This window comes from Scyliorhinus torazame, chromosome 12 (genome assembly GCF_047496885.1).
Source record: "Scyliorhinus torazame isolate Kashiwa2021f chromosome 12, sScyTor2.1, whole genome shotgun sequence".
Classification (NCBI taxonomy): Eukaryota; Metazoa; Chordata; class Chondrichthyes; order Carcharhiniformes; family Scyliorhinidae; genus Scyliorhinus; species Scyliorhinus torazame.
The window spans coordinates 201,207,235-201,232,617 of NC_092718.1; the positions used below are offsets into that span (position 1 = coordinate 201,207,235).

The following is a 25,383-nucleotide window of genomic DNA, read 5'->3' on the forward strand; positions in this document are numbered from 1 at the left end:
GCTGAGGTCCACGGTTGATCTTTGGAAGCTACTAGAAGCAAAGACGTTCAAGGTGACTTTTATGGTCACTGGCAGAGCATCGCAACCAGTGCTGTGGGTTTGTGAGGTCTTCAACAAGGGCACAGATTTCAGTGACCATCTGACTGGAGAGATGCAACATCCTTCAGCAGTAGTTCTGGGCAAACACATGACAGGTGCACTACAATGTGGCTAAATGTGAAGTTATACACTTCACTGTTACAAACAGAAAGGCAGAGTATTATTTAATGGTACGGAAGTTTGTACGTACAAAGTGATCTGGGTGTCATTGTACACCAGTCAATGAAAGTGGAGACGCAGGTGCAGCAAGCAATTAGTAAGGCAAGTGCTAAGTTTTTAAAAAAATCATTTACGTGATGTGAGTGTCGCTGGTTAGGCCAGCATTTATTGCCCATCCATAGTTGCCCATCAGAAGGTGGTGGTGAGTTGCCTTCTTGAACCACTGCAGTTCCTGAGGTGTAGGTACATCCACAGTGCTGTTAGGGAGGGAGTTCCAGAATTTTGATCCAGCGACAGTGAAGGAACGGAAATACATTTCCAAATCACGGTGGTGAGTGGTTTGGTGGTAGTGGGGTTCCCAGGTATCTGCTGCTCTTGTCCTAGATGGTTTTTATCATGGATTTGGAAGGTGAGGGTGGGGGTTGCGAATGGTGCTGAACATTGTGCAGTCATCTGTAAACATCCCCACTTCTGACCTTATGTTGGAAGGGAGGTCATTGATGAAGCAGCTGAAGCTAGTTGGGCCTAAGACTCTACCATGAGGAACTCCTGCAGTGACGTCCTGGAGCTGAGATGATTGACCTCCAACCACCACAGCCATTTTCCTTTATGCCAGGTATGAATGACTCCAACCAGCAGAGAGGTTCCCCCCCCCCCCCCCCCAAACATCCCATTGACCCCAGTTTTGCTATGACTTCTTGATGCCATACTCGGCCAAATGCTGCCTTGATGTCAAGGGCTTTCACTCTTACCTCACCTCTGGCATTCAGCTCTTTTGTCGATGTTTGAACCAAGGCTATAATGAGGTCAGGAGCTGAGTGACCCTGGCGGAACCCAAACTGAGCATCCGTGAGTAGGTTAATGCTGAGTAAAGGTAAGGTGAAGTGGCCATAGTTCCAGATGATCATATGTTGCTTTCCCCTTTGAGGGGGAGAGCTGACTGGTGGTGATTAAACCCGAGGATCACCACACCTTAGGCGAGGGATAAGGTTGATAAGGCATGAATAACCTCAGTCGGTACGGAAATTGAACCCGCGGTGTTGGTTTCGCGCTGCATCATGAACCAGCTGTCTAGCCAACTGAGCTAAATGGCCCCCAGATGCTGAGTAAGTGCCGCTTGATAGCATTGTTTTTTTTTTAATAAATATTTTATTGAAAATTTTTGGTCAACCAACACAGTACATTGTGCATCCTTTACACAACATTATAACAATACAGATAATAATGACCTTTTTTATATAAACAAAAAACAACAAATAAATAAATATTAAATAACAAAAATGAAAACTAGCCCTAATTGGCAACTGCCTTGTCACAGGCTAACCCCCCGCCCACCCCCCCCCATCCCCCCCCCCCCCAATCCTGGGCTGCTGCTGCTGCCTTCTTTTTTCCCCCATCTATCTTTCCGCAAGATATTCGACGAACGGTTGCCACCGCCTGGTGAACCCTTGAGCCGACCCCCTTAGGACGAACTTAATCCGCTCTAGCTTTATGAACCCCGCCATGTCATTTATCCAGGTCTCCACCCCCGGGGGCTTGGCTTCTTTCCACATTAGCAATATCCTGCGCCGGGCTACTAGGGACGCAAAGGCCAAAACATCGGCCTCTCTCGCCTCCTGCACTCCCGGCTCTTGTGCAACCCCAAATATAGCCAACCCCCAGCTTGGTTCGACCCGGACTCCCACTACTTTTGAAAGCGCCTTTGTCACCCCCACCCAAAACCCCTGTAGTGCCGGGCATGACCAAAACATATGGGTTTGATTCGCTGGGCTTCTCGAGCACCTCGCACACCTATCCTCCACCCCAAAAAATTTACTGAGCCGTGTTCCAGTCATATGTGCCCTGTATAATACCTTAAACTGAATCAGGCTTAGCCTGGCACACGAGGACGACGAGTTTACCCTGTTTAGGGCATCTGCCCACAGCCCCTCCTCGATCTCCTCCCCTAGCTCTTCTTCCCATTTCCCTTTTAGTTCATCCACCATAGTCTCCCCTTCGTCCCTCATTTCCCTATATATATCCGACACCTTACCATCCCCCACCCATTTCTTTGAGATGACTCTGTCCTGTACCTCTTGTGTCGGGAGCTGCGGGAATTCCCTCACCTGTTGCCTCGCAAAAGCCCTCAATTGCATGTACCTGAATGCATTCCCTTGGGGCAACCCATATTTCTCGGTCAGCGCTCCCAGACTTGCGAACTTCCCATCCACAAATAGATCTTTCAGTTGCGTTATTCCTGCTCTTTGCCACATTCCATATCCCCCATCCATTCCCCCCGGGGCAAACCTATGGTTGTTTCTTATCGGGACCCCCCCAATGCTCCGGTCTTTCCCCTATGTCGTCTCCACTGTCCCCAAATCTTCAGTGTAGCTACCACCACCGGGCTCGTGGTGTAGTTCCTCGGTGAGAACGGCAATGGGGCTGTCACCATAGCTTGCAGGCTGGTCCCCCTACAGGACGCCCTCTCTAATCTCTTCCACGCCGCTCCCTCCTCCTCTCCCATCCACTTACTCACCATTGAAATATTAGCGGCCCAATAGTACTCACTTAGGCTCGGTAGTGCCAGCCCCCCCCTATCCCTACTACGCTGTAAGAATCCCTTCCTCACTCTCGGAGTCTTCCCGGCCCAAACAAAACCCATGATGCTCTTTTCTATCCTTTTAAAAAAAGCCTTCGTGATCACCACCGGGAGGCACTGAAACACAAAGAGGAATCTCGGGAGGACCACCATCTTAACCGCCTGCACCCTCCCTGCCATTGACAGTGCTACCATATCCCATCTCTTGAAATCTTCCTCCATCTGTTCCACCAACCGCGTTAAATTTAGCCTGTGCAATGTGCCCCAATTCTTAGCTATCTGGATCCCCAGGTAACGAAAGTCTCTTGTTACCTTCCTCAACGGTAGGTCTTCTATTTCTCTACTCTGCTCCCCTGGATGCACCACAAACAGCTCACTCTTCCCCATGTTCAATTTATACCCAGAAAAATCCCCAAACTCCCCAAGTATCCGCATTATTTCTGGCATCCCCTCCGCCGGATCCGCCACATATAATAGCAAATCATCCGCATATAAAGATACCCGGTGTTCTTCTCCTCCCCTGAGTATTCCCCTCCATCTCTTGGAACCTCTCAGCGCTATCGCCAGGGGCTCAATCGCCAGTGCAAACAGTAATGGGGACAGAGGACATCCCTGCCTTGTCCCTCTATGGAGCCGAAAATATGCCGATCCCCGTCCATTCGTGACCACACTCGCCACTGGGGCCCTATACAATAGCTGCACCCATCTAACATACCCCTCTCCAAAACCAAATCTCCTCAACACCTCCCACAAATAATCCCATTCCACTCTATCAAATGCTTTCTCGGCATCCATCGCCACTACTATCTCCGTTTCACCCTCTGGTGGGGCCATCATCATTACCCCTAACAGCCTCCGTATATTCGTGTTCAGCTGTCTCCCCTTCACAAACCCAGTTTGGTCCTCGTGAACCACCCCTGGGACACATTCCTCTATTCTCATTGCCATTACCTTGACCAGGACCTTGGCATCCACATTTAGGAGGGAAATTGGTCTGTAGGACCCGCATTGTAGCGGGTCCTTTTCCTTCTTTAAGAGAAGTGATATCGTTGCTTCAGACATAGTCGGGGGCAGTTGTCCCCTTTCCTTTGCCTCGTTAAAGGTCCTCGTAAGTACCGGGGCGAGCAAGTCCAAATACTTTCTGTAAAATTCAACTGGGAATCCGTCCGGTCCCGGGGCCTTTCCCGTCTGCATGTTCCTAATTCCTTTCACCACTTCTTCCACCGTGATCTGTGCTCCCAGTCCCACCCTTTCCTGCTCTTCCACCTTGGGAATTTCCAGCCGATCCAAAAAATCCATCATTCTCTCCCTCCCATCCGGGGGTTGAGCTTTATATAATTTTTTATAAAATGTCTTGAACACTTCATTCACTCTCTCCGCTCCCCGCTCCATCTCTCCTTCCTCATCCCTCACTCCCCCTATTTCTCTCGCTGCTCCCCTTTTCCTCAATTGGTGTGCCAGCAATCTGCTCGCCTTCTCCCCATATTCATACTGTACACCCTGCGCCTTCCTCCATTGTGCCTCTGCAGTGCCTGTAGTCAGCAAGTCAAATTCCACATGCAGCCTTTGCCTTTCCCTGTACAGTCCCTCCTCCGGTGCTTCCGCATATTGTCTGTCCACCCTCAAAAGTTCTTGCAGCAACCGCTCCCGTTCCTTACTCTCCTGCTTCCCTTTATGTGCCCTTATTGATATCAGCTCCCCCCTAACCACCGCCTTCAACGCCTCCCAGACCACTCCCACCTGCACCTCCCCATTGTCATTGAGTTCCAAGTACTTTTCAATACATCCCCTCACCCTTAGGCACACCCCCTCATCCGCCATTAGTCCCATGTCCATTCTCCAGGGTGGGCGCCCTCCTGTTTCCTCCCCTATCTCCAAGTCTACCCAGTGTGGGGCATGATCCGAAATGGCTATAGCCGTATATTCCGTTCCCCTCACCTTCGGGATCAATGCCCTACCCAACACAAAAAAGTCTATGCGCGAATAGACTTTATGGACATAGGAGAAAAATGAGAACTCCTTACTCCTAGGTCTACTGAATCTCCACGGGTCCACACCTCCCATCTGCTCCATAAAATCCTTAAGCACCTTGGCTGCTGCCGGCCTCCTACCAGTCCTGGACTTCGACCTATCCAGCCCTGGTTCCAACACCGTGTTAAAGTCTCCCCCCATTATCAGCTTTCCCGTCTATAGGTCCGGGATGCGTCCTAGCATTCGCCTCATAAAGTTGGCATCATCCCAGTTCGGGGCATACACGTTTACCAAAACCACCATCTCTCCCTGTAATTTGCCACTCACCATCACGTATCTGCCCCTGTTATCCGCCACTATAGTCTTTGCCTCGAACATTACCCGCTTCCCCACTAATATAGCCACCCCCCTGTTTTTCGCATCCAGCCCCGAATGAAACACCTGCCCCACCCATCCTTTGCGCAGCCTAACCTGGTCTATCAGTTTCAGGTGCGTTTCCTGTAACATCACCACATCTGCTTTAAGTTTCTTAAGGTGTGCGAGTACTCGTGCCCTCTTTATCGGCCCATTGAGCCCTCTCACGTTCCACGTGATCAGCCGAGTTGGGGGGCTTCCCACCCCCCCCCCCCTTGCCGGTTAGCCATCATCTTTTTCCAGCTTCTCACCCAGTTCCCACGCAGCTGTATCTCCCCCAGGCGGTGCCCCCCCGCCCATCCTCTCCCGTACCCACTCCCCCCTTTCCCCAGCAGCAGCAACCCAGTAATTCCCCCCTCCCACCCCCCCCGCTAGACCCCCCGCTAGCGTAATTACTCCCCCCATGTTGCTCCCAGAAGTCAGCAAACTCTGGCTGACCTCGGCTTCCCCCCGTGACCACGGCTCGCACCGTGCGACGCCCCCTCCTTCCTGCTTCTCTATTCCCGCCATAATTATCATAGCGCGGGAACCAAGCCCGCGCTTCCCCCTCGGCCCCGCCTCCCATGGCCAACGCCCCATCTCCTCTCCCTCCCCACCTCCCCCCATCACCACCTGTGGGAGAAAGAAAAGTTACCATACCGCAGGATTAGAACATTAAACCCCTCTTCGCCCCCCCATTCGCCCCACCACTTTGTCCAAACGTTCTTTTTCATAATCCACTCATTCCAGTTTTTCTTCTACAATAAAAGTCCACGCTTCATCCGCCGTCTCAAAGTAGTGGTGCCTCCCTTGATATGTGACCCACAGCCTTGCCGGTTGCAGCATTCCAAATTTTATCTTCCTTTTATGAAGTACCGCCTTGGCCCGATTAAAGCTCGCCCTCCTTCTCGCCACCTCCGCACTCCAGTCTTGATAAACGCGGATCACCGCGTTCTCCCATTTACTGCACCGAGTTTTCTTCGCCCATCTAAGGACCATTTCTCTATCCTTAAAACGGAGGAATCTCACCACTATGGCTCTGGGAGTTTCTCCTGCTCTCGATCCTCGCACCATAACTCGGTACGCTCCCTCCACCTCCAACGGACCCGTCGGGGCCTCCGCTCCCATTAACGAGTGCAGCATCGTGCTCACATATGCCCCGACGTTCGCCCCCTCCACACCTTCAGGAAGGCCAAGAATCCTCAGGTTGTTCCTCCTTGCGTTGTTTTCCAGTGCCTCCAACCTCTCCACACATCGTTTCTGATGTGCCTCCTGTATCTCCGACTTCACCACCAGGCCCTGTATATCGTTCTCATTCTCGGCTGCTTTCGCCTTCACGACCCGAAGTTCCTGCTCCTGGGTCTTTTGTTCCTCCTTTAGCCCTTCAATCGCCTGTAGTATCGGGGCCAACAACTCTTTCTTCATTTCCTTTTTTATCTCCTCCACGCAGCATTTCAAGAACTCTTGTTGTTCAGGGCCCCATATGAAACTGCCACCTTCCGACGCCATCTTGGTTTTTGCTTGCCTTCCTTGCCGTTGTTCCAAAGGATCCGCTGCAAACCGGCCACTTTCCTCTCCTTTTTCCATCCGTGTCCAGGGGGAACACCCTTCTGGTTTACCGCACGGTGTTTTTAGCCGTTAAAATTGCCGTTGGGGCTCCTATCAAGAGCCCAAAAGTCCGTTCCACCGGGAGCTGCCGAAACGTGCAACTTAGCTGGTCATCGCCGCACCCGGAAGTCGCTTGATAGCATTGTTGATCCTTCCATCACTTTGCTGATGATAGAGAGTAGACTGATAGGGTTGTAATAGGGGTATTTTTCTGACTGGAAGCCTGTGTCCAGTGGGGTCCCGCAGGGATCCGTGTTGGGGCCCTTGCTGTTTGTGGTTTATATAAATTATTTAGATGTGAAGGTAGGAGGATTGAAGTTTGTGGAAGAAACAAAAATCAGTGGGGTGGTAAGAAGTGGGGAGGACGGCCTTGGATTACAGGAGTATATAGACAGGCTGGTCAGATGGGCTGATCAGTGGCAAATGGAATTCAGTCCAGATAAGTGTGAGGTGATGCACTTGGGCAGGACAAATAAGGCAAGGGAATATATAATAATGGCAGGACCCTGGGAAGCACCGAGGATCAGAGGGATCTTGGTGTGCATGTACACTGGTCCCTCAAGGTAGCAAAGCAGGTGGATACAGTGGTTAAGAAGGCATATGGTATACTTTTATTAGTCGAGGCATAGAGTTTAAGAGCAGTGAGGTTATGCTGGAACAGTATGAAACGTTGGTTAGGCCACAGCTAGAGTATTGTGTGCAGTTATGGAATCCACATTACAGGATGGATGTGATAGCACTGGAAAGGGTGCAGAGGAGATTTACCAGGATGTTGCCTGGTTTTAGCTATGAAGAGAGATTTGACAGACTTGGATTATTTTCCTTGGAGCAGAGGAGACTGAGGGGGGATATGATTGAGATGTATAAAATTATGAGGGGCACAGATAGAGTAGACAGGAACAACTCTTTCCCTTTGGGGGAGGGGTCAATGACCATGGGGTTAGATTTAATGTAAGGGGCAAGAGGTTTAGAGAGGATGTGAGGAAAAACCGTTTTACCCAGAACGTGGTGGGAGTTTGGAACTCACTGCCTGAAAGGTGGAGGCAGAGACCCTCATAACATTTAAGAAGTATTTAGATGTGCACTTGGAATCCCTGGGCATACACGTCTATCGGCCAAGAGCTGGAAAATGGGATTAGTTGGTTATTTTTGACTGGCGCAGATGCAATGGGCCGGAGGACCTTTTCTGTGATGTATGATTCTATGACTCTAAACCCTGGGTGCTTAGTATCCACCCCACCTGCCACCAGGTGCGTGGTCCCCCTTTGCCCCACTGACCCTCTTATGGGGCTAGGGTAATGTCTTTTGACTGGCTTCCCACTGTGAACCATCCTCCGCTCAGCTTTTCAGAAAGTCACAGCTTCTGGAACCTGTGTACCCCTTTAAATATTCCACCCTATCCCTTACCAAGTTGTAAATGAGATTCCTCCCCCCTTAAAAAAAAAACCTACTGTTGCATTGCCTGTGATTTTCCATTTGCTAATTTCTGTGGATGAAAAATTGTATGCAGCACATCCACAAATATTTAAATAGCTATCCACTGTTTGCAAACCTTACTACTACTGTGGGGCTTTGAAAAATTTCATCCAGAGCACAGATAGTGAATGAACAAAATAGAATACTTCATCATCTCCCTTTGCCACTGATGTGACGCATGATGACATCATTGTGGACATGCGCAGGCTGGCTTACTGGGAAACAAGTAAGCAGACACATTCCAGTGTCCCAGAATGATTTCTTTGGTCACTGGGAGATGGAAGCCAATTCTAGTTCACTCCCAGCCATTCCGCAAGGGTTGGCAGTCCTATTGAGCAAATAAGTTTAGGAGAATGAAAGGTGCTCTTATTGAAGCATGTAAAGTTCTGTGGGGTTTGACAGGGTAGATGCTGGGAGGATGATTCCACTTGTATGGGAATCTAGTTCAAGGGGATACAGTTTAAAGATAATGGGGTCTCCCATTTAAGACTGAGATGAGGATGAATTTCTTCTCTTGAACGGGCGTTAGTCTTTGGCATTCTCTTCCACAGAAAGCAGTGGAGCCTGGGTTATTGATTATGTTCAAAGATAGATAAGCTTTTGATTGACAAGAGAGGCAAGGTAATGGCCGGAAAGTGCTGTTAAAGCCACTATCATCATCCATAATCTTATTGAATGGTGTAGCAAGCCTGAAGGGCCAAATTACCTACTCCTCATTACTTATGATCTTAAATGTTGCACTCGTGAGTATGTTTTGTTGGCTTATGAGTGGGGCACAATTTAGATTACAGGAGAGGAGCCCAAAACGTTGAAGCTATACTTGACTACTTAATGCTGCAACTAAAAATAAAGAGTGGAGAAAGTTCTGTTCTAACGCACTGACATTCATCAACTCAAAGAGGACAAAAGAATTTTGGGGCAGCACGGTAGCATAGTGGTTAGCACAAATGCTTCACAGCTCCAGGGTCCCAGGTTCGATTCCGGCTTGGGTCACTGTCTGTGCGGAGTCTGCACATCCTCCCCGTGTGTGCGTGGGTTTCCTCCGGGTGCTCCGGTTTCCTCCCACAGTCCAAAGATGTGCAGGTTAGGTGGATTGGCCATGATAAATTGCCCTTAAGTGTCCAAAATTGCCCTTAGTGTTGGGTGAGGTTACTGGGTTATGGGGATAGGGTGGAAGCATGGACCTTGGGTAGGGTGCTCTTTCCAAGAGCCGGTGCAGACTCGATGGGCCGAATGGCCTCCTTCTGCACTGTAAATTCTATGATCTAGGAATTCAATTAATTTTTTAAAAATCGTTTTCTTCAGTGAATTTAAGTGAAGACAAACACTCCTTTCAAAAAGCATAGTTAGAAATTATTGACTACAAAGGACGTGATGTTTAATTGTGTTAAAGTGCTGCATTCTTTGAACAGTGAAATTCTCTATAACTGGTCAGTAGTAGTTTTAATGTGGACATTTATGTCCGATTGAAAAGCTTGGGCTGGATTCTCAGCCCCGCCGTGCCACATTTCTGCTTCATCCCGTCAGAGGGATGCTCCGTTACGTTGGCCGGTTAATGGGGTTTCGAATTGTGGGGCTGCCCCACACTGTCAGGAAACCCCCGGGCTGCCGTCAAAATGGAGCATCTCACCGGCGGAGAATCCAGCCCCTTGTTTTTGTAAACCTTTCTCATATTTAATTAGAATTAAGTAAACGTATTTGCATTGTATCATATGTTAGGTTAGATCATTGCATTTTCTGGAATGAAAACTACAGAAAACGAACAAAAGTGAAACTTCGTAACCGGGATTCTCTCAGCCCACGTCGGGATGGAGAATCGCCAGGTTGGGCGCGAATCGTCAACACCGCCCCCCCCGCCGATTCCCCGGGCCCCAATGGGCGAGTGGCGGTCTACTTTTGGCCAGACCTCGCGCACGGCGGGACTTGGCAGGTAAATGTGCGGGGGCGGTTCTGGGGGGGTTGCGCATGGGGATTTGACCTGGGGGGGGGGGGGCGGGGAGGGGTGGGGGGCACGGTGGCCTGGCCCGCGATCGGGGGGGGGGGGCACGGTGGCCTGGCCCGTGATCGGGGGGGGGGGGGGGCACGGTGGCCTGGCCTGTGATCGGGGCCAACCGGTCCTGCGAGCGGGCTGTTTCCGTGGGGGCCTCCTTTCCTCCGCGTCGGGCCCTGTATGGCTCTGCCATATTGCCCCGGGGTCTGGCGCGGAAAAGAGAAATACGCCAGCCGGTCCGCGCATGCACAAGATCACGCCGGCCGTTCCGCGCATGCGCGGACTCATGCCAGCCCTTTGGCGCCGGCTGGAGCAGCACCAACCACTCCGCCGTCAACCTAGCTCCCAAAAATTTGGAGAATTCCTCACTTTTGGGGGCTGTTGACGCCGGATTGGTTGGCGCCAGTTTTCCCGCCGGCGTGGGGACTTAGTCCCCAGAAGGGAGAATCCTGCACCTTGTTCAGAAATATGACTAATCTCTACACTATAACTTATTAACAATGTAATTTTGTAGTAAAGGTCCTTAGCAAATGGAATTGTTGCTGTGAAGGTCTAGCTCGCCACGTGCTATCTGTTCCACTCTTACCACTATTGTATTTGAAAACGGATATTGTTGTGAAACAAAATTAATTTGGGAAAGGAAACATGCTTTTGGAAACATAGTGGAAAATAATTTACGGTCAGGATCTTGTTTTCTTCCAGAATTTAAACATTGCAACCATCCTCCCAGAATTACACTTCACGACCCTGGTTAGATCCATCAACGGAACTTATCTTTATGTTGACGTTACAATGAATGGACAAGAAGTAATTAGAGCTACACTATATGGAGTAGTAGGAGAGGTATGAATAAATGTTTAATTTAACAAATGTCATGCAGCAAATATTGCACATTGTTAAACTGCGCCAAGCAGTTTTTAAACAGCAATATCATTGTAAGCCAATAGGGTAAGTTCAAGGATGCCCTTCCACTGTGTTTTATTCCATATTATGAGCAAGTAGAATTCTTTCATAGTTTTTTTTTGTGAATTGTTTTTTGATTTGTGTATAGGCATCACGAGTCACAATAATAAATGGTAGATTTCCTTTTGATAGGTACTGGAAACAAAATTGATGAGTCAGACTTTACTGAAGCAGGATTTTTAACTCGCATATTTTCATGATGTTTATGCTGCTCCATAACAAATCTTAAAGTATTACATTTTATTTCTGTTTTATACCTGTCAGTCACAAAATCATTATTGTGCACATTGCAGCAATTGCAAGAAACAGCCTTTTAAAAATGTCAGGTTTACTGTACTTTGGTAAAAGTGTGGATGAGGCTTTAACATATCTGTCAAAGAATTTCAGTTGTGGATGTTCTGGAAAATGTATGGCTGGATTCTCCGCCCTGCCGCACCACATTTCTGTTTCACCCCACCGGTGGGATGTGTTAGACGTTTAGCTGCTGTTGTATAAAGAGTCAAAGGTACTGCTCCTTTTCTCAGACACCTTTATTTCACTTTAACAGATTCTGCACAAAACTCTGTCATCACATCACCCGACACAAAGGCCACCTGAAGCCCCTTTACATATCAGTATCAATTATTAGATACTTAACATAAATGAGACAACTAATTGGAATGTCTCTTAACCCATTACTTACCAGTCTCCCCTTCCTTGGAGAAAAAAAAATAATTAGGAGAAAACAAAATTACAAGAAACTCAAAAACACACGCAATTTCCCCCCTTCTTTTTTTTTCCATTTGTTTTTGGAAGAAGAAAAAACAGTCACAGAGCAGTACCTTTGACTCTTTATACAACAGCAGCTAAACATCTAACAAATGGTAGCAGAGGATAGTTGCTGTGCAAATGTGAAGGGTTGAAAGACACAACTTTTCCAGACCAAACCAAGGAGTGAGTGAGAAGAAAAAAAAGATTGCAATCAGACCAGCCGTGATCTTATTGATTGGCCGAGTGGCCTATTCCTGTTCCTATGTATATTTGTATGTATGATCATACAAGTATGACTGTTCACAAAATACACCAAGGATTTTAACAGAAAGTTTAAAATTCATTAAAAATATGTATTACATATCTAATTAATATTTTTATGATTGAAAATGTAAGTCCTATTCTGTATTTATTATGGTGTAAGACCGTTTTGAATTCAATTAGGCACCTTCAGCATTAAAGTCTTTTTGATATTCTTCAAGCTCTTGGAAGATATGGAGGGAGCTATTTAAAGCATACTGAAATCACTGGTTATTTTGTACTTCTATTTTATACGTGCATGCACTCAAATATGTCTTAAAGCATCTCTGTTTTGACAGTTTTTGGTCACTTAAGTAACAATTTTGCAAAGTACAAAAATTGCTGTGAGTTATTTCTTAGTGACAGTATTAACTGGCAGCTGCTCAAAAGGTATATTTAATTTGTCAAAGCAATTTATTATATGGAAACATAAAATTGTTGATGCAAAGATCAAGGCTTCCAAATGTTAAATTTTAATCTTTAAAACTTTAACATTCTTTGCTTGTTTTATTTTTCTTTCCTTTTTTAAAAAATAAATATTTTTATTGAATTTTATATTTGTACAGGAGATGATTGAAATGGTTATTATTTACAATTATTATGGGCCAGGGTTTAGAGAACCCCAAAGTATATCATGGGAGTTCACCTGACCCACAACATTAAATAGATTTTGGTTATGGGGAGCACAAAGGCCCACTTGACAGGTGATGCAACAGAGAACTAAAAGTATTTTTAAACAAAAACAATCTGTATTCTATTAATCCAGTTAACATTTTATAAACACACAGTAAACAGTTTATCAACTACCAACCCTGATAACCCCCCAAAAGATACAGTACTCTATAGGTGACCCATAGTAACTTCCCAAACAACATCCACAAGTTAAACCCTTTTTGAAATAAAGACAGCGGTTTAAATTCTCTACAGAAACAGGTATTACTTTGAAATCATCAAGTGATTTGGAGACAGTCTTTAGATTGCAGAGATATATACAGCTTCTGGTTGAATGCAGCTCTCCAACTCTGAAAACTTAACTGAACACACTGCAGCTGCCAGCTCAAAACGAAAGTAAAAGCCAGATAAACAGCCCAACAGCCCAGCTCCATCCACACACTGACATCGCTGCAGCTATTTGATAAACACCCATTTCTTAAAGGTACATCCACCTGACAGAATTTACATGTTTTTCCTATGTAGGCACCAAACCACGCTCCCCCCCCCCCCCCCCCCCCCACCCCCAACCTCCCCTTTTCTGATATTCGGGCTCCGTCTTAGGCCCTTTTGCCTTGATGTTGCAATCTATCGTTCATCTTTATTTTTCTTTTATCTTGTTTTAGAGCCTGCTGATTCCCATCACCAACCACCAAGAAGTAATGATTTATGAACCAATAATCCTGAAGCCTAAAACCCTTGTGTTTCCATGGCATCCCAAACCCCGAAGTTATCGGCACCCAATTCAGGTAGTGACCTCTGCGACTCAATTTATGATGTGACTTTTAAAATTTTATTTATTTGTTTACGGAATATGGGCTTCTCGAGCTAGGCGAGCATTCATTGCCTATCCCTAATTGTCTTTGTGAAGGTGGTGGTGAGCTGTCGTCTTGAACCGCTGCAGTTCATGTGGCATAGGTACTCCCACACTGCTGTTAGCGAGTTCCAGGATTTTGACCCATTGACAGTGAAGGAACGGCAATATATTTCTCAGTCAGAATGGTGAGTGGCTTGGAGGAGAACTTCCAGGTTGTGGTGTCCCCAGGTATTTGCTGCCTATGTTCTTCTAAATGATAATGGTTGTAAGTTCGGAAGGTGCTGTCCAAGGAGGCATGGTGAGTTCCTGCAGTGCATCTTGTCGATCGTACATCCTGCTACTACTGTTCATTCGTGGTGGAGGGATTGAATGTTTGTGGAATGGATAGCAGTCAAACAGGCTGCTTTGTCCTGGATGCTGTTGAGCTTCTTGAGTGTTTTTGGAGCTGCATTCATCCAGGAAAATGGAGAACATTTCATTACACTCCTGACTTGAGCCTTGGGGATAGGTTTTGGAGAGTCAGGAGGTGAGTTGGTTGTCGCAGGATTGCTCACCTCTGACATACTCTTGTAGCTACAGTATTTGTATGGCTAGTCCAGTTGAGTTTCAAGTCAATTTTTATATTGGGAGATTCAGTGATGGTGATGCCATTAAATGTAATGGCCGATGGTTAGATTCTTTCTTCTTGGAGATGGTCCATGCCTGACACTTGTATGGTGGGGATAGTACTTGCCATTTGTCAGCCCAAGGCTGGATAATTTTCAGGCCTTCTTTCACTTGGATGTGGTCTGCTTTAGTATCTGAGGAGTCACGAATGGTGCTGAACATTGTGCAATCATCATTTCTGACCTTATGTTGTTGGAGGTAAGGTCATTGTTTAAGCAGCTGAAGACCATTGAGCCTAGGATATCTCCCTGAGGAACTCCTGCAGTGACATCCTGGAACTGAGATGATTGGCCTCCAACAACCACAACCATCTTCCTTTGTGAGGTATGACTTCACCCAGCAGGGAGTTTTCTCCCCAATTCCCATTGACTCCAGCTTTGCTGAAGTTCTTTGATGCCTCACTCGATCAAATGCTGCCTTGATGTCAAGTGCACTCACTCTATCTCAGCTCAGGAGTCCAGCTCTTTTGTCCATGTTTGAACCCAAGATTATAATGAGCTGTGCGGCCCTGGTGGAACCAAAGCTGACTGTCATTGAGCAGGCTATTGCTAAGCAAGCGCTGCTTCATCGCATTGTTGATGACCACTTCCATCACTTTAGTGATGATCGAGAGTAGACTGATGGGGTGGTAATTTGCTGCGTGGATTTGTCCTGTTTGTTTACAAGGTATACCTGGGAGATTTTCCACATTGCCAGTTAGATGCCAGTGTCTTAGCTGTACTGGAAGAGTTTGGCTAGGGGCCCAGCGAGACCTGGAGCACAAGTCTTCACTACATTGCGAGAATATTGTCAGGGCTCATAGCTTATGAAATATTTAGTGCCTTCAGCCATTTTTTAATATATGTGGTGCTGGGACCACCGGAGGAGGCCAAGATGGATCATCCACTCAGCACTTCTGTATGACTGCACAAGTATATTTTCTGAAATTTCTTAAACATACCTTTGTTTTCCACAGGTTATAGGTGGAAGTGGGAATTTTACATGGTCATCATGTAATGAAAGTGTTGCCCTAGTGACAGTAAAAGGTGTGATAGCAACTGGTGATAACCGAGGCTTCAGCATCATACAGGCTTGGGATGTGGAAAATCCAATTCACTTTGGCAAAATGCGAGTAAGTTATAAATAATGGTCTCTATAACTATTTAATACCAAAACTCCGATTTTTCAATGTGTTATTTTAAGATTGAGATTAACCCATTTAAAATAACTTGAGTTAGCACTGCTGTCAGGTAATGCTGATTGGAAAATATAGGCTCTTGTTCTCTGTTCACACAAAATTTTCAGTTTGTTTTTATTTATTTTCCACTTTCCCAAGTCATTTCTTAAAGGGATTTCAACAATGCACGGCATTCACTCAAAACTTTTTGCCTCATTTGAATTTGTTGCCGGAGCTGTCAGCACGACATATGCTAGTAAGTGTACATCTTGTTTGTAGAAGTGGGTAAAGGCAGGCCCTTTGGAATAATTGGTATACATCTGGTTGACCTGCATCTCTCAAGAGGTGCAATGTTCATTGTGGGGATTAACTGAACGCTGTTCGATAAAATCTAAAACGTAAAATAATGAGAGAGAGCACTAAGATTCAATAGTAATGCCCTAGAGATTTTTGTGAAGGAAGTAAGGCAATCAAAGAGTGTTCCATTTACATCATCTGGGAGAAGAAGATCCCAAAAGGGAAATGGTGGTAATTTCCAGAACTTTAGCTCCTCGGGCCTGGAAGCATTGCAGGCAGAATTCAGAGACCTAACCTCAGCTGTTAAGGTGAGACTCCTAGTCACAGCTTACCTGCCATTGTCAGCTCAGGCTTTCATCACAATAGTTGATCCCCCTCCATTTCATATTCTTCTGATCCAGTCATCGTGAAACCCATCAGTGGATGATCTCCTGCTCCCACTTCCAAATGCTGCCACTGCTTTCACAATTGATGTCCTTTCCTGTGCCCAATTGATGCGTCATAACATTGGACAAACTATTCTTGCCCCAGATGCAGATGTACAGAACCTTTCAGTACTGAATAATGCTGTCCCTTTCCTCTTGCAGGACAAGCTAGTGCATAATTGCAGTCAGAAATTGATACCACGATCTATAGGTAGTAACTTGGAGGAGTCAGTATTGATTAATGCACCACCCACATAGATAAGAGACGAGGACATAGCCAGGTGCAAAGCACAAAGTTGAGAACATCCAGGACTCAGCTTTCAAAAGCAGGAGCTAAGTACCAAGAATTAACTGGTGCCGTGGATTGCCTGTTATGGTTGAAGTGCATGTGTAGAATGCCACTACAGAAACTAACTTGTGTATGACATATGATGCATAGCATCAGTCATTACAGTCTTCCAAACAGCATATAATTGTAGCCATCTGGGATGGCCACTTCCAGAATACAAAATGGACATTTGCAAAGATTGCAAGGAAAAATGGACCATGTTAAGAAAGCAAGCAGGCACAGAGCCTGTCTGCATATTGGAGAAACAGCTCCCAGATGAGACTGAAACTGTAGGCCCATTAGCATATGGATGGCCCATCTCCGGGAACAAAGAAAGATAATTAAGTAACCGATCTGGCCCCAGACCTCACAGCACCAGTTCCCCAAACCAAAAGCAGAAAACAAAGCAGGCCACGGCCACCTAGGACATGCCCAGCCATCAGGGCACCCACCCCTTTATTGGTCAGGATCAATGCGAAAGATCAAGAAATGGCCCAATTGATTGGGGCCAAGTTCAAGGCCCGCCCAAAAGCGCGCGAAGCCCCCTTCGGGTATAAGAAGAAGACCCCAAGAGAGAATCGCTCTCTTGGAATCGGCTCTCAAAGCGGAGAGACCCTTCCACCAACTACACGAGAAGCAAGTAAGTCCAACGTGAATGCCCGCTACCAGACGGACGACCTTAGCTGTTCCCCTCTACCACTTCGACCCCAGGAGCCTCAGAACCGAACAACGGCCATTGTTCCTCTGACTGAGTGGGCGCCCGAAGCTAAGTATAGGTTTTAGCAGTAGTGATAGTTTAGTCTGTAGTATTTCATGCATGAGTATATGTTGCGGTGTATGTAAATAAATAGTATTGACTTTAAACTAACTAACTGGTGTACCAACTCTTTGATCAGTATTCGGGTTTGTGGCGGTATCGAAAGATACCTGGCGTCTCTAAAGCAAATGTAATTAGAATTAAGGAAGGCGACCATATTGACCGCCATATTTAGAACCAAATAAAGGGAGCAACATAGTGAACTCTACTCAGATTACATTTGAGCCCCTCTTAAAGAGTATCAGGCACAAGTAGCATCTCTCAGGGCTAAGGACATGCAGCCTGTGGGCTCGTCAATTACTTACAATGTACTAAGTTTGGGAACAACATTGTTAAAATATAATAATATAATAATAATCGCTTATTGTCACAAGTAGGCTTCAATGAAGTTACTGTGAAAAGCCCCTAGTCACATATTCCGGCGTCTGTTCAGGGAGGCTGGTACGAGAATTGAACCCACGCTGCTGACATTGTTCTGCATTACAGGCCAGCTGTTTAGCCCACTGTGCTAAGCATTTGTATCGTCTGTTGTCACAAATCAGTGCGGCTGATGAAGTGCTGCTATGTGCCAGTGGTATTGTCACCATGGGAGAGCTGTATGATGCTTCTCAGGATGACAGCATGTCTACTGTTCTGCCACTCCTTCATCCTGTGAACCCAAACACAGTAAGGGGACTCTCAGATGAACCCAAAAGGGTCGGAATTTCACTGGATCACAACAACTTGGCAGAGCTTTAAAAATGGCAGCCAGGACCTGGATTCGGAAATCTTGCCCCCATTTTTAACAGGTTCAGTAATTTCCGCAAGGGGAAGAGAGCAAATTGTGATTCACACATGAGGAAAATCCAATCCTAATATGGCCAATTGAACTCAGTGCTGAGTTATAACATACCCAATTTTGGATGTTGCAAGAGCCTTAACCTGCAATGTGAGAGTCACAAGTCGATGGGAGTAGAAGGATGGATAAGGTCTGTTCAAACCAAAAAGCTACAATTATCTCGGGGGGTGGGTGGGGTCTAAGTTCATAGTTTGAACGCTGAAAGAGGTTATTAAACAATTAGGGTTATGAATAGAGTTGCTTTTATAAGGGAATCATCACTTGAGATTTAAAGTGGAAGCGGCACAGTAGCACAATGGTTAGCACTGTTGTTTCACAGCGCCAGGGCCCCGGATTCAATTCCCGGCTTGGGTGACTGCCTGTGTGGAGTCTGCACATCATCCCTGTGTCCGCGTAGGTTTCCTCCGGGTGCTCCGGTTTCCTCCTACAAGTCCCGAAAGATGTGTTTGTTAGGTGAATTGGATATTCTGAATTCTCCCTCATTGTACCTGAACAGGCGCCGGAATGTGGCGACACGGGGTTTTCACAGTAACTTCATTGCAGTGTTAATGTAAACCTACGTGTGACAATAATTGTGATTATTATAAGAGTTTGAATGGGAGGTTTTTTAATATAGTAAATGCCGCATTAGATAATTCAAACTTTATTTTACTTCATTAGAGCAACAATCATGATATTTGTGACTCTTTAAACAACGTTGGGTCTGCCAAGGCAGGAAATTTCCCTACTTGAGCTACCAACCATCGCAGCAAAAGTCCAGCCCATAATGTGACCATTCATCACTAAACAAATTCTGTACAACGTATGTTTTTTAAAAATAACAATGTTATTAACTGCGCTTCACCCTGCAACAATCTCCTTGTGTTACCTTAAGTGCATTTCTACCCATTCTCACCATAGTACAGCTATCTGGTAAGCCAAAGTGCCCTTGATGACTGCTGCAATGATAAGGTTTTGTTCTTCCTCATGCTTGTGTTTTTTGCCTACTGCCCCAGCATTGACACATCTTGGGCAGCACGGTAGCATAGTGGTTAGCACAATTGCTTCACAGCGCCAGGGTCCCAGGTTCAATTCCCTGCTGGGTCACTGTCTGTGCGGAGTCTGCACGTTCTCCCCGTGTGTGCGTGGGTTTCCTCCGGGTGCTCCGGTTTCCTCCCACAGTCCAAAGATGTGTGGGTTAGGTGGATTGGCCATGCTAAATTGCCCTTAGTGTCCAAAATTGCCCTCAGTGTTGGGTGGGGTTACTGAGTTATGGGGATGGGGTGGGCTTGGGTAGGGTGCTCTTTCCAAGGCCGATGCAGACTTGATGGGCCGAATGGCCTCTTTCTGCACTGTAAATTCTACGATTCTATGATCTTCCTCTGCAACTGGCTCTAGCTTGGTTCTTCTAAGTGGCAAAATTGTGTCAGCAAAGAGCAGACTTTGATGATTCTGAACACTCTTTCGGGGTTATGCCACAGGACATCACCATGTCTATCTCAAAATAGCAAAGGCATTGCTTTCGTGTTCTTGAAGTCTGTTCCATCATAACTCGGTTGGAGGCATGGCACTGATTGTACCACAATGCTGCATTTTTTTCTTTGTTTCCTGAGAGATATCACTAACCAGTTTTAAAGTGAATGGGCAGGATTCTCCATTTCAGCGGCTAAGTGCTGGCGTCAGTGGAGCATGTGTGGTCTTTTACGACCATAAAATTGGTGTGAAACCCTCACTGATTCCGGGACCGGTGAGGGGCTAGCACCGGCACCGAGTGAAACACCCGCCACCCGTGCCGAAAACGGCCAGGGAATGGCCGGGTCGCGCATGCGCGTGGCTGCCGATCTGCAGTGGTCGTGCCGGACAACGTGGCACCGTCCATGCACAGACCCAACCCGCCATCCGCGACCCCACAGTCCGCAGCCGCCACGCCGGGTTCGCAATTTGTGTGACCACACGTGTTCCGCCCTGTCGGGAACTCGGCCCATTGGGGGCGGAGTATTGCAGGTGGGCCGGCCGGTGACGCACCAATGCTGTTGCAACGGCGCGCGTCACAATGACTCCAGTTTGGAGGGAGCGCCGCATGGCTGACCGGCGTCAAGTGCGCCAGCACCGATTTCAGCGTCGGAGCCCATTCTCCGCCCGATCGCCTAACACGATTTCGGCATCGGGCAATGGAGAATCCTGTCCAATAACTATTGTCTCCAAGTTATACGCAAACTGGTTGATCAGGGTGAAAGAAAGGATGGATTAAGAACTGAATGGTGGTGTCTCGTAGCTAGCAGGAAACGTGGCGTTGACCTCCGCAATGCATTATATGTTGTCACACTCCGGACATACAGTAAGTGAAATCCTTTCAATTTATGTGCACTCCAGCCAGTATAGGTTGTTGTATGGTTTATCAATGGAATAAAACAGGCATTACATTTTCTACAAGAAGCAGAGAATTTTCCTAATGTTTCGTCTTGAAATAAAAACTAATGATGTTTTGATAAGAGGTAGATAAAACAGTATGGCCCACTATTCTGCTTTCCAAAGTAACTTGAGATTTTTTCAGGCTTTGTAAATCACTGCACTGGATTGTCTGGGCACCACATACTTTGGAATATTTGACATGTGTCTGTAAAGTAACCCACCTATTTTCCCTTCTGTTTAAAGGTGTGCCTGGGCTCAGACTGAAAAATGTCTTCCCAATATGTCATATGAATGAGTTATATGCACTCTAGTTTATGTTATAGACTGTTATAAATCAATATTCTGGTTGATTCTTAGGTCAATGTTCTGAGGCCAGTCAGCATAGAGTTTGTCCGATCCCGGGTAGAAATAGAGGTTGGTCAGACCCTTGACTTACCTATTATGGTTTATGGACTATTGGATTCAGATGACATGGAAACAGTTCCAGTGAATGACTGCTCATTAATGAACTTGGCAGTGGAGATGGACAAGCAAGGGGTATTCAAAGTCATTCAAGGTACAATAGAAAAGCATTATTTCATTTTATACTTAGTAACTGTAAACTGGATATTTTGTATTTATTATATATTAATATTATTTAAATAGTTAAACTTTAAAACTATTACCCAAGGCTCAAGGAGTGAAATTAAATTTCAGCACTGAAGGCACAGCAAAGGCTCTGTCCTGGAAGTGTTTGGTGGGACAGACAGGCTGCAGCTTGCCCCTATTATGGATCTCCACAATATTTATAGATGGCTTGAAGGCCTCACAGATGTAAAGCCCCACACCACCTTGGCCCAGGGGTGACCCTGACCTGGAATGCTTCATCCCCCCCCAACCAAGCCCAAACCCCTGAGGGGTCCCTCACCTCCCCCAAGCACTGGGGCAGCAGCTCCGGTGCCCCTGAGCTGCATGCTGAAGAATTGAAACGGCTACTCACCTCCTCACTTCTTCATAGAAGCCATCGTGCAAGTTTCATGATTTTAAAAAGGACACCCTCGTGATTTCTCGCTAACGAGTTGGGTAATTCCTGGGAGATTGCTGCATTCCACCTCAATCTCACTAATAAGATTGAAATGAATGCAAATGCGGGTTAATGAATGAAATGAAAATGAATGAAAATTGCTTATTGTCACAAGTAGGCTTCAATGAAGTTACTGTGAAAAGCCCCTAGTTGCCACATTCCAGCGCCTGTTCGGGGAGGCTGTTGCGGGAATTGAACTGGGTTACTGGCCTGCCTTGGTCTGCTTTCAAAGCCAATGATTTAGCCCTGTGCTAAACAGCCCCTCTTAATGGTATGCTCACCATTTTTGGGTGAGATCTGGAACGCGCAATCAGGAGCTGGCCGGCCGAATTGCAAACTGGTTCGTGCATGGCGCAAATCTCGATTTTGACCTTTCCCGCTATTTACCCAGCATGCCCAGATCCACACCAGGCGTAATGCAATGATTAAATTGCGCCCCCTGTCTGAGGAGACTTGGTGCGTTCCTGCAATGCATCTTGTAGCTGCTACACACAGCTGCCGCTGTGTGTCGTGAATGTTTGTGGATGGTGTACCAGTCAGGCAGGTGCTTTGTCCTAGATAGTGTCAAGCTTGAGTGTTGTTGGAGCTACACTCATCCAGGCACGTGGAAAGTATTGCATAACACTCCTGATTTGATCCTTGTAGATAGATGGTGGACAGACTTTGGGGAGTCAGGAGGTGAGTTACTCATTGCAGGATTCCTAGCCTTTGACCTACTATTTTAGCCACAGTATTTATATGGCTGATCCAGTTCAGTTACTCGTCATTGGTAACCCCTCAGGATGTTGATAGTGGAGGATTCCATGATAGTAATGCCATTGAATATCAAAGGATGATGTTTCAATTCTTTGTTGCTGGAGATGGTCATTTCCTGGCACTTGTGTGGCACGAATGTTCCTTGCCACTTGTCAGCCCAAACCTGGATATTGTGCAGGTCTGGCTGCATTTGGGCATGGACTGCTTCAGTATCTGAGGAGTTGTAAATGGTGCTGAACATTGTGCAATCATCAGCAAACATCCCCACTTCTGATCTTATGATGGAGGAAAAGTCATTGATGAAGCAGCCGAAGATGGTTGGACCTAGGACCTAGGTTCCCTGAGGAACTCCTGCAGTGATGTCCTAGAACTGAGATGACTGACCTTCAACAACCACAATCATCTTCCTTTGTAAGGTATGATTCCAACCAGTGGAAAGTTTTCTCCCTGATTCCCATTGACTTCAGTTTTGCTAGAGTTCCTTGATCCCATGCCTGATCAAATGATAACTTGATGTCAAGGCCAGTTATTCTCACCTCACCTCAAGAATTCAGCACTTTTGTCCATGTTTGAATCAAGACTGTAATGAGGTCAGGAACTGCATAGCCCCGGTAGAACCAAAACTGAGCAACAGTAAGCAGGTTTTTGCTCAGCGAATGTTGCTTGGGCGGCACCATAGCACAGTGGTTAGCACTGTTGCTTCACAGCACCAGAGACCCGGGTTCGATTCTCAGCTTGAGTCACTGTCTGTGTGGAGTCTGCACGCTCTCCCCGTGTCTGCTTGGGTTTCCGCTGGGTGCTTCGGTTTCCTCCCACAAGGGACATGGGGATTTTCACAGTAAATCCATTGCAGTGTCAATGTAAGCCTATTTGTGACACTAATAAAGATTATTATTATTATTTTGATATTTCGCTGCATCTTCAAAAACTTCAGTAAAACCTTGCTTTTCAACCTTACATTTGTCCCATCCTGCCACCCGTCCTTTCATGGCGCACCCCGTTTGATGTTTGCTCACTATCTGTGAGAGTCCTTATGGAAGGTCACCTCTTTTAAACACAATAACCTCTCCAGAAATTGTGCTGCAGTCCACCTTGTTCCATTTTCTCATGACAATCCCTGCGTCTCAAAACTATTTGCTTGTGTTAAGTTCTTTGAGCTATTTCAGCATGATAGAGTGCTGTAAAAATGTAAGTGATTATTATTGTTGATCACCCAGTTTATCCCTTTATTGGTGATCAAAAGTAGACTCAAGGTACAGTAAGTAGCCGGGTTGGATTTGTCCTGCTTTTTGTGTGTGTACAGGGCAAGATGGACAATTCTCCACATTGCCGGATAGATGCCGGTGTTGTGACTGCACTGGAACAGTTTGGCTAGGGGCTCAGCAAGTTTTGTAATACATATTTTCAGTACTATTGCCAGGGCCCACAGCTTCTGAAATATTCAGTGCCCTCATCGTTTCGTGATATCATGTGGAGTGAATCGAACTGCCGATACTGTCTAACCAGAGCTTTGCAACTGTCACAGAACATCCACTCTTTGAATTTCAGTCCCTTGAGGCGATGGCTCACATTCTATTCTCTTCATCATTATTTTGCTCTTATTTGTTCACGGGCTTTTATTAATTTCAGTACAAGGACCACTTTAAACATTCACTCCCTTCAGTACCAGCCAATCATGGTGGCACTGTGCACCACCTACAAGTATATGGAAATAAAGATTTTTAAAATAATTTATATTTGTTTATGTGTATTCGGAATAAAGTTTAAGCTTAATTTGTGTTTCTCTATTGAGTTAAAACTCTAGATTAACTTCATGTTGAATACAGGTGCGAGCAGATCTGTTGTTTCACTTTAAGCTTTGCCTACACTGTAATTAAGGGTTTACAACATAAAAGCAACTGCAGGCTTTAAAAAAAATTAAGTTGTTGCTTAGCAACCAGAGGTTCACAAGGAATGAGGCAGAAGCATTTGAGTTCAGTTGGAACCAGATAATCCAGAAGAGAACAGCGCCCACAGAAATTGCAGTACGGGCAGGAGACAAAAAGGTAAGGGCAGAAAGCACGTCCCAGAAGTCAAATAAACAGAAAGTTTCACAAACCAGGAATTGAAAGAGGAGCCCCAGGACCACTGAAGTCACAGGGACAAGGAACAAGAATCTGAACAATGTATTTCTGCTCACTGAAGTTAAATAAAGGGTCAGAAGGGGGTACCCAGTTAAAGATAGAGCTGCAAGGTGCAGACCAGGTTGGTGTCACCTTAATGTAGTCTGTGAAGCAGTGGTGTCCTGTTGGCATGGCTGGGTACCTGAGAGATTGTGTGGAAGCTTGAATGCACGTGGTGTGCCAGTGTAGAGGAATACTAACAGGAGTGGTTGAAACCCTGATGTGGATCCTTGGTGAAGGCAACTAAAGAAAGCCTTTGGTGTATTGTTAATCTTTTCTTGTTGTTTTGTTCTTTTGTTAACTGGCAGTTCTCTGACTGTATTCATCCATGCCTCATCAAAAATGAAAATTAGGGGGTGGGATTCTTCGTTTTGCCAGCGCCCGGGGGTTTCTCGACTGCACAGGGCTGCCCCACAATGGGAAACCCCATTGACCGGCCAGTGTAATGGAGAATTCTGCTGGCGGGTCGAGACAGAAATGTGGCGGGGCAGGGCGGAGAATCCAGCCCAGGATCTGTCCAACTGGGTTCCACTCTGGGACCTGACTGGTCCAGTAATAAAATCAGCTGCACCTTCCAATCCCATGGGTTTTGCCACCTAGATGTTCAGGGGCAGCATTAGAACACCATGACCTGCATTTTCCCTCTGTACCACACACCATCCTGACTTG

At 46.2% G+C, this 25,383-nt stretch overlaps 1 protein-coding gene across 1 annotated transcript in view; it reads left to right on the plus strand.

Moving 5' to 3' along the window:
* LOC140387123 (nuclear pore membrane glycoprotein 210-like) overlaps positions 1–25,383 on the plus strand; it is a 227,860-nt gene that overhangs the window by 116,506 nt on the left and 85,971 nt on the right. Inside the window, exons 10-13 of the mRNA XM_072470134.1 lie at positions 10,977–11,117; positions 13,625–13,747; positions 15,437–15,592; positions 21,091–21,289. Coding sequence (XP_072326235.1) covers positions 10,977–11,117; positions 13,625–13,747; positions 15,437–15,592; positions 21,091–21,289 — 619 coding nt within the window. The remainder of the gene's footprint in view (positions 1–10,976; positions 11,118–13,624; positions 13,748–15,436; positions 15,593–21,090; positions 21,290–25,383) is intronic.